Here is a 15,706-nt window from a genome sequence, read left to right as displayed (position 1 = left end):
AATTTACATCACATACACACAAACATATGTACTCGCGCGCACACACACACCGAGAAGTGATGCCCCAAATTGACCATTTAACCATACTGACCATTTAAACTGGAATAGTATTACAATATTTTTAGGCATGAGATGAAGGAATTTTTATTTCACAGCTGTTTAAACTGGATTTGTTGCTTTTTGTTTGCAATTTATGAGTTTGATTCCAGTTACAAAGGATATATAAAGAAAGTTGTTAGATTTTGTTCTCATTATATTGCATTTTTATTATTGTTCAGTACCCTGGAATCCCTCAGTATGAAGAGCTATTTAGAATCTTTAAAATATTTATTTTCAGAAGAATTTGTAGAGAACACTATTTCATAATTTATTTAACTAAATTTTGTATTTGTTCTTACTTGCAGTTTTTCATAACTCAGAATGTGATAGATTGAAAAATATTTTTCCTGAAATATTTGATTTATTGAACAGATACAATGAATTTCAGAAGGACACCAATCCATATCACTAAATGGAATGAAATAGATAAAATGCTTTTTTAAACTATTCCACTTGCAATAACCCCAATCAGAAGTTAGCAGTGGCAACTTCTTACTTTTCTAATAATATGATTAGGGAACAGCTGTTCATCTTTAGCTGTTCCGAAACTTTTATTTCTTCAAATAACTATTTTTGCCAGAAAAGATTAACCAATAGCCATTTAAATATATTAGAAATAACAGCTCAAGAGAATTAAAAAAAACATATAAAGCTCTTTAAGAATTACCTTTTTATTATGTACAAACTATGTGGAACATTGTTTTTCCAGTGAACTTGCTTTATTATTATTCCACAATAATGGGTAGACAAGCTAGTGCCATCCAGATGTTTTGGGATACAGTCTCATAATCTCTGACCATTGAACATGCTACCTGGGGCTGATAGAAGTAAGTCCAAAGAAGATGAAGATTCTGGGTTCCCTCTCCTTAGGAAACTGATAGTGATTAAGGAAAACACCAATGAAATCTGTGTGTACAATGCCATATCCCTATCTCCTATAATTTTTAGTCATTCCCATCTTATCTCAGAAGTACCCATTCAATTCTCTTCAAATGTATTCAGTTTATACCTAGAGCAGTGTTAATAAATAGAATGTTGAGAGGCATGAATGCCTACATGCCTTGTTTGTGAATGTCTAGGAGAACTATGCTGGCCTTTATTGAAAGAATGCTTAATTGATGCAGACTAGTAACTAGTCCAAGGCTGCAAAAGAAATACAAGATGGGATGGGTTCTGAATCCTCAAAGACCAAGCTACTTTTTTGATTCTACATTTACAAAACTTCATCTTAATTAGCAAGGTAATGTTTTATAACTATAAATGGAATGTGTTACCTAACAAGTGGATGAAATCCCACAGAACTGAGACAGATCTGAGTAGCTCAGTCCTGGGTATATATAATTTTAAGGTTGCCATAAGTTCTTGTTGGGTTTAAAAAAGAATCACAAAAGCAGTTTATTGAGAGTAATAAAGTATGGTGAGAATGGAATGTATTTTTATGTGTTAATTCTGAAGTGTCTTCCACTGAAAACTTTGGCAAGTTTCATTTTATCCTCATTTCCTTATGACTAGCATTATTAAGAATGTGATTGTATATGTACAGATGATTTAATTAAGGCATGGTGTTAGAGCATAAAACTTGGTTCATTTAGTATGGAAATAACAAACTTTCTAGTCCTTATCTCCATTGTTGCAAAGCTTAACTTCAGTATTTAGACCTAATTATATTTAGGTAGATATCAGGCAGCTTTTCCTGCCAATCTTTTGCTTTTGAAGCTAGAGAGGATGAGAACTGGTGGCAGGAAAGAACTGGTGACAGATGCTTATTTCTAGGCTTATTTTTAGGCCTTTGATAATGCTGAATGTGCTTAAGAGTTTCCAATTTTAGATGAAAATTACAAGGATTCTTCTGTTGTAGCCATCTTTCCTCCTACTGGTCTTCTCTTCTTCTCAAGGATAAATTTGGTTAATATAGGATTGACAGAGAGAATCCAGGTTTTTCTGAGACTTCTCTTAAAATTTGGGAAACTCAATCATAGGTGGGCAGTTGGGTTGGTTCATCTATTGCTGTTACTGATGAACTTGAGTAGTATTGGCCATTGTATTGTTTATATTACTATTTTATGGACACATACTATTGTATACTAGATGGGACATGGTATAGTGGAGATCTAGGAATGGCCTGAAGTATCCTTTATATTTGCCTTTATATCTAGGGGAGTTGGAAATAGGCAACAATGGAGAGAAATTTTTATGGCAATGCACAGAATTTTGCAAGTTTAATGTGAATCCTGCACCAGTCCAATGCAGTTTAGTTCCTGGTAAGTTATTTTCAAACAGAATTTAATGTCCATCTTGAAAGATTACTTTCTTATAAATGTTACTCCCCCTCTGTTCAATAATGATTTTTATAAAGAATTTCATGGAGTACATCCTGGAATAAATTTGATATTTAAATAATGCAAACTAACTTGCTTACACTGGCCACCATGTCAAATATTAAGCTGTACTAAGAATTCTTTTAGAATTGAACAGTTGGATATAAATATATGTAAATAAATAGTGCTTATTTATTTATGTATGTATTTATGTGTAGGATTGGCACTTTTGATATATGGGTCCTAGAATTCAGGCTAGATATTGCCGAAGTAGCGCTTTCATTCATAAGTGTACATATAAAAATGGATTCTGAGAAAGAAAAGCCACATATTAATGACATATTATCCATGCAAAGGTCCAAATCAAATCTCTAACCTCTCCTGGAAGCATTGGAATTTTTCAATCAAAATTTTAGAGTGTGACTGACAGTCAACACTGAGCTAGAAGAAAGAATGAGTATAAGGGTATTTATACTCCTATATACTTCTGGGACGCGGTGGCGCTGCGGGTTAAACCGCTGAGCTGTCGATCGGAAGGTCGGCGGTTCGAAACCGCGCGGCGGGGTGAGCTCCCGTTGTTAATCCCAGCTCCTGCTTACCTAGCAGTTCGAAAACATGCAAATGTGAGTAGATCAATAGGTACCGCTTCGGCGGGAAGGTAACGGCGTTCCGTGTCGTCATGCTGGCCACATGACCCGGAAGTGTCCTATGGACAACGCCGGCTCCAAGGCTTAGAAACGGAGATGAGCACCGCCCCCTAGAGTCGGACTCGACTGGACTTTACGTCAAGGGAAACCTTTACCTTTACCTATACTCCTATACTGTAGGTTGTATGCTGTGGTATAAGAACATATACTGTAAATTAGATGAAAAATTAGATAGATATTAAGAATCACACTCTATTAGTATATTTAATTTTTATTATCTATCATTCACAAAAATGTAATTCTGTATTTAGAATTTATGTATTTGTATGTATGCATGCATGTATAATTTTTAGCATTGTAAATAATATCTACATAATATGGGATCAGCGATTGCAGAAACTTATTACTGTTCCTAAGAAATATAATTCAGAATTGCATTTGATCATTTCTGTTGGGATGGTAGCTTTTCATATGTTTGAAAAAAAAGGACCTTTAGATATCTTCAAATTCCTATGATTCATTTACTCATTATCCATTTCTGAATTTTTCAGTTGAAAGGTAAATGGAGAAGGCTGTAGGAAAAAAATATTTCAGTGTATGTCATGTTGTTAAAAGCTAGCTGTTTAGGAATACCTTGGCTGCATTTGCAACATGCCATAGTGAGGAAGTATACCGCTGTACAACGAGGTTTGTTGTCTCAGTTATCCTGCCGATGGGAGTGGATGAACAACCCAATGTTTGTTTTGTTTAGAAACCCTGTCTTCAAAGAAGATAGGAATTCAATGCCAACAATAGATTATGCCTTCAGATTTTTTTTGGTTAGGAAAATAAATAAAACAATGAGATTCACTCTAATAATGTTCAACAAACCATGGATGAAGTTTCTGGTTACTAAAGCATTTCTGCTGGCACAAATAACCGAACACTATGCACACCAAACTTGAGAAGCCATCTTTTTTAAAAGTCAGACTAGCATAGGAGCATAGCTATTGGTTTTAATCTACAAGTAAAATGGTCAGTTGTTGTAAAAGTTGCATTGGTCACTTTCAGTCCATGTTATCTTTATCAGCATTCTTCGTTATTTTCATTTGATAGTATAGAGGTGTGAATTATTTTAGCAGTGATTTCCCCATCCTTGTTCTTTATTATGTTTTCCCTTAAAGGGCATTGTGATTTTATTACCCTATAATTCATTTTTATGTAACAGTCATTTGGGTGTCTACTGTGTTTGTTTTCCTGTATAGAGAAAAAGGTGTTTTCATAAATTATCGTTATAAAGTAAGTAATCTGTCCTAACTATTAATATTTAAAACAGAAGTTGAATATGAATGGATTCTATTTCATTAAATGTTTTTTAAAAATGTTTTTAAACATCCAGCAATTTGTTTTCTTATGATGGATTTCAGAAGACAGATTTGTACAGAACTGTATTTTGAATTTAATGCTGGCAGAAGGGGAAAGAGTTGAACGATATATAACTGCAGGAAGAAATATCAAGGAAGTTTCAGTACTCTCTTCAGTAACTTTTATTATGCCTAAAGCATAATTATGACCTTTAAAAAGAGGATGAGAATGACTCCAACACTGTGACAGATATGTCAACCACTATTGATTATGTTGTATTTCCAGGCTAATTAGGTACAAGAGTAATATAAAGCTAAATTGATTAATCAGATTGACAAATTGTTGTTGAAATCATTTTAGTTATTGAGTTATACCAAAATAGTTATATTTAGAGTGGATGATTTAACTACATGCAAATTAAATTAGCTGTTCTTCAATAGGCCTAAATCCTTTATGTTTTTGTATGGTTTATGGCATTGTAGAATGTATTTTGGTTCAGTCTTGTGGGAGAAATGTAGTAAATAAATACATCTCTATTCGTAAGGTTCCTATGATTTGAAAAGAGTATACTGTTCGTTAGTAGAAAAATTAGGGACACCTGATCTGTTCATTTTGTAGACTTGATTAGATAAAGTAGTTTGATTATATTGTTTTATGTAGCCCAAAGACTTTGGTGGAGATGGTTGGGAAACAGCTGCACTTATTCATATGATCTAGGGTTTAACTGTGCTGATGATGCTTAATGTGTGCTGGTTTTACTTAATTAATTTTTAAACAAACAAAAAATAAAAAAGAGGGTGGATCCAAAAAAATATAAGCAAGTTATACCCATGGAGCAAAATATGTGCAACCAGCAGCTGATCTTGAAATGTTGTGCAGCACTTTACTGGTAGAGGGAGGAATACAAGTATCCGTTTTAGTGGCAATATCACCTTCCCAGTTGTGCACTGAACCTCTAAATCATCTAATCATAGAACACTTTGGATAAATTTATAGACAATGCATTCCAGAATAAGGCAAAGTATGGTTGCCAGGAAAACAATATGGAGGTATCCTTGAAACCACCAAGAGTCAAGCTTGATGCAAAAGAGATTTTACATTTACCATTTTTTTTAAGATGGGGGAAGAGGTGGAAATTGGCACTGTATTGTTTTTTCCTTTTTGGTTTATCTAGTTAAGTCTCCGCATCAGTAAAACAATTTATTTCAGTATGATTCTTCATAACATAAAGTATAAAAATCAGAATTACGTTGATGCATGTATTTGTTTAACATAAGCAAGCATGTGCTTAGTGTTTGTTCATGAGCCCTCTGAGGATTGGATTTGGCTATAAATATTGAATTATTTCTGTCAATACATTTTGGAGCATGTAAATTATATGTGAATCTTGTTTATTATTGTTATATGCTATGCATAGCCTAGGGGAGATATTTTAAATTTAAAATACTGGGCAGATGGAGTTAGACTGCACAATGTCCTTTTTAGGTAATCAGAGACAGCTTGCCTGAAGATTTGAATCATATAATAGAGAATGATTGAACTTACACATTGTTGAAAACATTCCAAGAGAACCTTTACTTTATTATATTTAGCTTATTGTATCTAATCTACTTTGGCCAACAACACATTGTGTATATGCTTATCATAAATATGCTTATTTATGATTTTAAAAGCAATATCATAAGGATATGTTCATAAAATTTTAAGAAAAAAATGTTATAGAGTACAGTCCTATATCCACTAATCTGGGAACATGCCCCATAGAAATTAATGGACTTCTGAGTAGTCATGTATAGGATTGCTTTCCTGATCTCACCTCATGGCCATTTGTATGGTTAGATTGAGACCAAGGTGGCAGCTGATTAAACAATGCTGCATTGTGGCTCTAAAAGCTTGATCAACAACATTCATGGTAAACTAGTTCTTCCGCATAAGAATAGACATGGTACCTGATTTAGAAGGGCAGATTCATCAATATAATTTAGTTAGTATATTGACATTTTCTTTATTTTTTCAGTGTAGATATATATTTACTTTCTTCAGTGTAAATATACTTTACAGTTACATTGCTTTCATTTTCTGTGTCTTTCATCTTTTAGCTAATATTAAATTGCTTTCAGATAACTATTTTCCCCATAGAACTCATATAACCGAAACTTTCACTTTGCATTACATTTTTTTAAAAAAAGCTATTAAATCAAGGACTTTTAAGATTTTGTTTCGTCACTTATCTATGTATGCAGATACATTTTCTTATCAAACAGCTGAGCCATTTTTGACCTGATGGAAATTGCTTGCTTCTCCTTCCCATTCTACTAGAGTTTGCTGCTAGTTCTAAATCACTTAAAAACATGGTGAACAACACCCAGAACAACACCCATTTTCTTCTGTAAGTAGGGACTAGTGTAGAATTGATAGCAAAGTGTTTTTAGCCCAGTCTGGAATTGGAAAAGCAGCACAAACCATAGGTTTGGGACACTCATGTGAAATCTTAGAAAACATGGATGGTGATTCTATATGGGAGATCTATAAATCTTTCTTCCTTGTCACTTGTAAGGATCACACTGATTTTTTGTTTTGTTATTGTATGTTTGACAGAATTGACTTATTGTACCTTGATTCTTATGCTGAATCTTCACTATAAGAAGAATTAAGCCAAAAATTACTCATTACTGCTGTTAAAACCACATAATGTTGCCTTGCATACATATGAATGTATATATCAATGACACTGCTTATAAACTTGAATTGATTTTGGAATTAAATTTATAAACTTTTTTGCTTTGCTATTTAAAATGTGATATACTTATCGATTCTCTATAATGTTAATTAATAAGCTTAAATCTTGACATACAAATGACACTAGTTTTTGTTCTTGTTTAATTATTCTGAAGTAGTTCCTTTTAGAATTTATACTATCACATCAAATCTACAATATTTTATATCTAATTAGCATCTGTATTTTATGTGCAGTGCTACACTTTTGGCTTTCTTGGTGGAGCTCCTTAAGAGTTCAGTAGCCATGCAAGAACAAATGCTGGGTGGAAAAGGATTCCTAGTGATTGGTTATCTTCTTGAAAAAGTAAGTGATACTAATATTGTAGCCATGACTGAATATTTTAAATCAATTTATTTGACTTAATTCACTGTTGTACTATTTGAATATTATGATAGCTAGCATTAATATCTCCCCTCCCTGGAACATAAATCCTCCAAGAGGTCCAAAATACTTTCCCATTAGCAATGAAGAAAAGCCAATGGGTTCATTAAATGGTCTTATTTCTTTGTATTCAGTCTTGTTTGATTCTTGATTAGCATGAATATTATCAAAAACAGGGTAAAATCTGATCGTGTAGAAAAAAGGCTACCAAGATCAAGATGCTGGAAATATTAATTTTATTAGGAAAGGTTTCAATATTTAGAAATAAATAAAAGGCAAATAAAGGAAATTTGCAAGTGCATACAAAATTGTGTGTAGCATGGAGAAAATTGATAGCCTTCTCTACTCTAATAATTCCAGAAATTATAAAACCAGAAAAACGGAAGAAAATACTTTATCAACTGCCTTGTTAAATTGTGAAATTTGCTGCCACAAGAGATAAAGCTCATACGCATAGGACACAAATGTGTATGTTGTTGTTAACTTTAGAGTGATGTCTATTCCTGGACTTTGCCCGAGGCCCTAGTTAATAATCTGAATCACAATATAAAAACATAGTTTGTTTTTAGAATACATACCTAAGCATGGGTTCACATATTATCTGAATCTAGAGTAGGTAGTTGAGGTAAGCAATACTTAACTTCATTTTTGGACTTCTGGACATAGACGGGTGATGGGAGCATCTCCAGCATTGCAGTTACTTAGTTAGTTTCTTTTTATTTATCCATAAAACAGATGAAACATTAAAAAAAAAGCCCAGACAGCCCAGACTAAAATGATCATAAAAGCAACTCAAATTAAAAAAAGAAAACGGGGGGTCCAAAAATAAAAGAATACATTAAGCCCAGGCCTGGGATCAAAGCCAGATTTTAAGAGTGTTCTGGAACCCTAGGAGACAGGGCACTGTCCTTATCTCTGTTCCAGAGGGTAGGGGGTGCAACAGAGAAGGCATGTTTCTTTGGGCCTGCAGGATGACAGCATTTAATAGAGGGGACATGGAGCATCCCCACTCTGCCAGAATGTATTGGGTGGGCAGAAATGATTGGAGACAAGTGTTTTACCTCTGGAACCCAGGAAATTCTATTTAGAAATAAAATGACACAGAGAAAAATTAATATTTATTTACCCTGTGCACAGTCCCACTCAGGGCATGAGCTTGTTTTTTAATTTTTCATTAAAAAAAAAATGGAAGTGACAGCCATGCTACTACTGTATACAAGCCAAGTGTAGTATACAAAAGTTTGTATAAATCAGGACTTTATGTAAACTGGGAACTGCTTGTATTTAGAAAGTGGCAAAAATGGATATTTTGCCAAGCTTTTAACTCTTATTTGATTGTTATTAATGTTAATTCTGATTTTAAATGTGCTTTCCTTAGGTTTAATATTTTGTATTCTGTTTTATGACTGTAAACTGCCTTGAATGATTATATGAGCAGAATAGTGAGTTATATGAGCAGAATACTGAGTTATAAATTCAGAAAAAAACAAAATAATAAATAAATGTTGGATCCAGTAAACTTCTTATGGTTTTGTACTGTACTTTTTATTTATTTATTTATTATTCAAATTTTGTTACTGCCCATCTCCCCCAAAAGAGTGACTCTGGGCGGTTTACAATAAAATTAATACTATAACAATTAAACAGTTACTTTTCTTATCCTCTTGTACTCTTAAATTATTTTTATTACTTTTTAAAAGTTTTGCTGTGAGAAATCAACAGGTCTCAGTACAGAACAGGAAAGCCAGCACAAATACCACAAAATGAAAAGTTCCAAGCTGTCCAAATAGCCAACAACTATCTTGAGAGAGGATATGCACATCCTCCATTCTATGTAGTTATATATAATTTTATTAAGAATTGTATTAGTAAAATCTAATACAAACTACACATAAAGAAAGAAAAGAGAATAGAAAGCAATAAAAAGTGCAAGAGGAGCCAGTTGGTCTAATGGTTAAGGCTCCAGGCTAGACCAGGAGACTGTGAGTTCTAGTCCCACCTATCGCATGAAAGCTGGCTGGGTGACCTTGGGCCAGTCACTCTCTCTCAGCCCAACTCACTTTACAGTGTTGTTGTTGTGGGGAAAATAGGAGGAGGAAGGAGTACTAGGTATGTTTCCCGCCTTGAGTTATTTAAATATAAAAAAATAAAGGCAGGATAAAAAATTTAAAAAGAGAGAGAGAAAGAGAAGAAAGAGAAAAGTTGGAATATTATAAAGAAAAGGAAAAATATATAAAGAAGTGACTTCCAACCTTCATCACAACAAATATAAACAAATTTAGTGACTCTTTACCCCCTCTAAGGTTACAAACATCTCTTCATCACATATCCCATCTCTTATCTATAAACTAATCCATAAAACATCATCTTTTCAATCCTGGTGTCAGCAGAAAGTCCATAAAGGGTTCCCAGAGGTAACAACATATCTTGTTTTAGCCTTGATCAAATAAACCAGCACTTGGGGTTTTCAGACTTATCGGTCCAAAGGTCTCTAATAGCTTAGAAGTAGTTAATGAGCAATTTCGTAAAGTGATTAGAAAGTGAGGTTTGCAAACTTAGTGTCCTTTAAAAGTCTACACCGCAGTTACGAGCAAGATGGCTGATCCCGTCATCCCCTGGCTTTCAAACCTGCAGAAAACTGCTGTCCTGTGGTCTCCTCGTGAGAAGCAGCCATCCGGAGCACATGCTCTCCCCTCCTCTCCTTATCCAGAGAGGTTCCAAGGAACCAGTCTACTCACTGGTTCCTTGGTCTTTGACACAGTTGTCGGCTCCGCTTTTGCTGAGCCATCTTCAGTTCTCCATACCTTCCCTAGAATTGTCTGTAGATCTTCCCTTGTAGGGACTCATAAACACTAATATTAAATCTCCTTTAAAGGAAGAGTTACTTTTTGAATCTTTTTCTAAGTTTAGATATTTTGTTAACTTCGTGTTCTAACTTCTTTGGGATTGGCTTTTGGTTCCAAAAGTCCAAGTCATTTGATGTTAATAAGAATCTGGATGTATATTTGTAATAATTCTGTCCTATAAAGGTGCCTTTTGAAATTATTTCAGATGTATACTATCTTGACAGTAAATTTGCTCCAATCTTACCTACCTGACTTAATATTATGTAATATTTGAGATTTTTAGATGCACCAGGCTACAAGTTCTTTTTATTCCCAGTGGTCATACTTAGTGAGAATGATGGAGTTAAAGGGTAGTAGATCAGGGAAAGCTGATTTAGGAAGTTCCATTTTTTAATTGTTGACATTTAATGGTATTTAAATAAATTTTGTTGTTGTTCAGTACTATTGGTGTGCTCCAACATTTGACTGTTGGGTTTTATTCCCCCCCCCCGTGTGTTTAAATGAACATGCCAAGTTAAATAGCATTGCAGAAATATGTAGAGTTCATAAACTAAACTAACAATAAATGTGGCAGTAAACCAGCTTTTAGAAGAAATACAACCAGAATGTTCCCTAGAGGTGAAGATAACTAGGCTTAGACTCTCATACTTTGGGCACATGGTCAGGAAAGACAGTTCACTTGAAAAGGGCATCGTGTTTGGTAAAGTCGAGGGCCAGTGGAAATCCTTCATTGCAATGGATTGATACAGTTACAGCAACAATGGATGCAAACATTGGAACACTCAGGCATATGGTGCAAGACCGAACAGCATTTCGTTCTGTTATACATAGGGTCGCCATGAGTTGTAAACGACTCGATGGCAACTGACAACAACAACAACAACAAACCAGCTTTAAAATTAGGGAATTGCTATTTTTATTCTTTCCAACCTGAGAGGTAGTTGGACAAAAATTATGTAAAGGGGAATTGGGGATCTGTCTTTGTCTCTATTCACCTGCAGGATAACTTGCCCAGAATTGAGCAAACAAGGACCAAATTTTATGCGTGTGGGGAGAAGCCACAGAAAAACAGATCAAGCTTAAAAATGCACCTGATCAGGCCAGGGGCTGCTGGAAAAGTCCAGAAAAGTTTCCCCAGTGCATCCCTATGGGAGGGTCAGTTGGGCAACTACTCAGAATAGTTGGTGACTGCTCCCTTTCAAGCCCTACTCTCTTCTCCTTCCTTGTCACATGACTCAGAGAACAGCTCTTATTAACAAGTTGAAAGAATTCCAGAAGTTGTACTCTGAATGCTTCCCCTAACTTCTTTAATAGTCAGTTATAAATATAAATACAAATACATTTCAGAAATGTGTTTATACTTGTCCAGCAGTTGTTTTATTTTATTTATTTATTTATCATATTTTTATCACCGCCCATCTCCCTCATAAGGGGGACTCTGGGCGGTTCACAATAAAACAGTTTAAAATTTGATAAAATCATAATAATATCATTACTCTATCAATATCAATATCAATAAATAAATATAAAATGTAATGAGATCCAAGTTTTATTGACTGTACAGCAACTGTTCCATAAAAACAATCCTTTCTCAACTTTTCTCTCTTCAACATAATATTCAGATTTGAATATCTACTGGTATGATATGTAATATTACATTTGTTTTTCAGTCATCCAGAGTTCATATAACAAGAGCTGTGCTTGAACAGTTTCTGTCTTTTGCAAAATACCTTGATGGGCTCTCACATGGAGCACCCTTACTAAAGCAGTTATGCGACCATATCCTTTTTAATCCTGCTATTTGGATTCATACTCCTGCAAAGGTCAGTGAACCATATATTTTTACTGTATTATTCGTACTAGTAAAAACAGAAATTGTATTTTTAAATTACTAAAAACTAGTGCATTTGTTTTAGTGCTTCATTTAAATTTTTTTATTTTTTTTATTTTGTTACTGTAAGTTGTGTTTATTAATACTGTAGTTATAGTAGAAGTAGTAGTAGAAGGAAATATATTTAATAAATGAATTATTAATAAAAATGAATGTGGAACTTTTTTATTATCTATGCTGGCAAACCTGAGATTGTCTGGGAGTTATAGCTGCTTTGACAATCAAAACATAGACTTGAAACTGTGAGAACTAAACAGTTTTCCCTGCATCACCTAAATCATGTGTTCAGATTAGTTGGAGCATCTTAGCTTGTGATTCCTTCTGTTACTAGAAATAGGGCTGTCTTGCTTTTCATATGGAATCTTTCTGGATGAAATAAGGTTGGCCTCACTCTATCTAACTTCATGTGACAGTGCATATGCTTGTTCATTGGAACATCTGCAGGGTAACAGTGTTTCCAGGATAAGCCATTCTTCAAATACTTCGTTTAATTCATATATTTTGTTCTAAGTTGATGTATAGCTCTCTGCTTCATTTCTTATTATTTAATAATTTCATTTTATTGTAATTTGCTTTACTGTTCATACTGGGCTACCATTTTTATGTAATGAATATTAATAACTTTTAATAATCTTGAAATAAAACCTGAAAGGAGTAGATATTTGTTTTATTTACATGTTAATCATCAAAATATAACTAAAAATTGAATAAATTAATATACATTTTTATAATGTTTTTAGGTGCAACTATCACTATATACCTACTTGTCTGCTGAATTCATTGGTACTGCTACTATCTACAATACGATACGTAGAGTAGGAACAGTATTACAGCTAATGCACACACTAAAATATTACTACTGGGTGGTTAATCCTGCAGATAGCAGTGGCATTACTCCTAAAGGTTTGGGTAAGTATAACAGAAGAATGTATTGTTTTCACATAGTATGCTTATAAAATGCATGTTCATAGTTCAAAATATGTGTGTCATTATCATAAGAAGTGTATTTCAAGCTGATGTCCTACTTTAAATTATTTGTGGAGTACCTTGAACAAAATGTTTTTATCTGGTAGTAAATTCCATTGAACTCAATTGGATTTTCTTCTAATAGATCTGGATCTTGTTCCACTATGCACATATGTTTTTTCTAACAGATAGTCCTCTACAATTAATTTAGAGTCCACTACAATTGGAAAAATATTAAATGAAACAAGTAAGGAAAGATGCATATTTTAAAATAATAATTGACACTATAATAAGCATTTAAATACATTGTTAGCTTGATTTAAAAGTAGAGTAACTTATCTGCCTGCAGAATTTTCTGCAAGACATAACTAGTAAAATATTTTATTTATTTACTTACTTACTTACTTACTTACTTACTTACTTACTTACTTACTGCCTGACTCCCAATAACTCTGGTTGGTTATTTTGTATAAAGTATAAGCTGAAATTCTGCAACTCTTTTTCATTTATTTCAGAAGGTCCTCGGCCATCACAGAAGGAAATCATATCTCTGCGAGCATTCATGCTTCTATTTTTGAAGCAGCTTATTTTGAAGGTAACTTAAGACATAAAGATTAGTGCCTATTGCCAGTTCTGAAATAAGGCAATCAGATACAGGTTGTTCTTTGTGGTCTCTATAAATCACAGATATGAATTTGTTCCTGGGGCCCTCCTCAGGAATCTAGAACTGAAGGATTTTTGGCATGAACTGCTTGCATTCTAGGGTGCATGCTCAAATGAGAGTTTGCTTTTCTTGTTTAGCTATTCTTCACCTGCCATAGCAGCTGGCACAGGAGCATTTGCTGCTTATTTGTTCTGAGAGAATGAGACTGAATCTAAACTTGATCTTTTTTCTTTTGAGTTACTCACTGTTTAGAACTTTTCTGTCTCTTCTATTTGCGTTTTTGTTTCTGTCACGTATTAATTAATTTAATTGTGATTTTTGTACTTATACATACAAAGGCTTCTGTTTTCTACTTTATCTTTTCCCTTTGCCTCTTGCTCCATTTGAGCTTTTCTGATGCATACCATTTGGAATCATTCCTCAGGGTACTGCACATTCCTTTTAGAAGATATTTTTCAAACCCTTTAGGAATTAAATCACAGGCATTTCTACCTATAGCTGTCTCTACTACCCAGTTTATCTTATTATTGATCCTGAATCCTAAAAGGTTTGATCACTTCTGAGCACTGGTCTGTCACATGCTTTGGCATTCTCACTACACACATCTGTGCAACTGCTGAATTTGGAACTTCCATATTCTGATTTTTAAAAAAATGTGGCAATGACTTGATCTCTAAGCTTTTAACTTCTTGATTCAAGGTCAAAGAGGAAAGGCAGATAATGTAGCCCATATTTGTCAATGGAGACATTATTCCTACTATATCATAACAGCGAGATACTACCAGGCTTGTCAATCTCTGCTCAGCGAGGCTATGGTATAGAATCCCTTTGGTATTGTTGCTCCAGATTATGGTTCTTCATAGAAACTGGTATATTCATTCTGCCAAGAGGATGTGTTACAAACCCTGCTCCCACTGATCAGAGACAGGCTTTCTTGATATTCAGGCTGTCTTCATCAAATAAAGATGATCATGTTCATTACTACGAAGTTTCTCTGACACTTTCAAAATTATATAAAGTGAATTCTGCCGTACTTGACGCTGCTATTGAACTGTAGTTGTTTCCGTATGTTAGGTTGAATGCCAAAGTTTAGGCATTCCAGTCAAATTGTATATTTCCACCAATTCCTAAGTGACAAGAAGTTTACGTCGCTTTACATAGTACAAAACGACATCTTTGGGTAAATTTGAGCGCATATTTACTATTTAAGTTGTTTACAGACTCAAAATAAAAAGTAATGAATGTGGCATATACAAAAGTTTGGACTTCCTTTCAATCAGTACTTTGTGACACTTTCTTTGGTAGAAATAAACATTTCCTGTAACCAACTAAGAATATGTTATTTCTTTTGGAGTTTTCCCCTACTCTTCCTTGCAGAAGTCTTCTAGCTACATAAATCATCTTAGGATTCATTCCATGCATTGCATGTTTGAGATCACCCTGTACATTTTCAGAAATATTCAAATCTGGGAGTGTGAAAGCCATTCCAAAAACTTAAATCTTTCTTTCTTATAAGCATTTCATAGCTGACCTGGACGTATGTTTTGTTTTGCTGAAATATCCTATCTACTGAAATTCACATAAATTGATTTTGAAGCAGTCATGCAGAGAAAAGGCCCTGCCTTTTTGTTGTACAGTATGTAACTTAACAGTTTTATAGTTTTACTTTATGCAATTTGTAGGCTTAATTTTTTACTCTTAAAATGAAGCAAACTATTGACTGCAGCGAAACAAAGCTATAAAGCTAGATCCTATAGATGCATTCTGCTCA

The 15,706-nt window shown here is 33.9% G+C and overlaps 1 protein-coding gene across 3 annotated transcripts in view; it reads left to right on the top strand.

Annotated features, from left to right (window-relative positions):
- Positions 1–15,706, top strand: part of NBEA (neurobeachin) — a 454,810-nt gene that overhangs the window by 69,194 nt on the left and 369,910 nt on the right. For all 3 annotated transcript variants that reach the window (XM_063305700.1, XM_063305699.1, XM_063305698.1), the window contains exons 11-14: positions 7,382–7,490; positions 12,085–12,237; positions 13,046–13,214; positions 13,787–13,866. In XM_063305700.1, coding sequence (XP_063161770.1) covers positions 7,382–7,490; positions 12,085–12,237; positions 13,046–13,214; positions 13,787–13,866 — 511 coding nt within the window. The remainder of the gene's footprint in view (positions 1–7,381; positions 7,491–12,084; positions 12,238–13,045; positions 13,215–13,786; positions 13,867–15,706) is intronic.

Source organism: Candoia aspera, chromosome 5, assembly GCF_035149785.1.
Source record: "Candoia aspera isolate rCanAsp1 chromosome 5, rCanAsp1.hap2, whole genome shotgun sequence".
Lineage (NCBI taxonomy): Eukaryota > Metazoa > Chordata > Lepidosauria > Squamata > Boidae > Candoia > Candoia aspera.
This window is presented reverse-complemented; position numbering and strand designations above follow the sequence as displayed.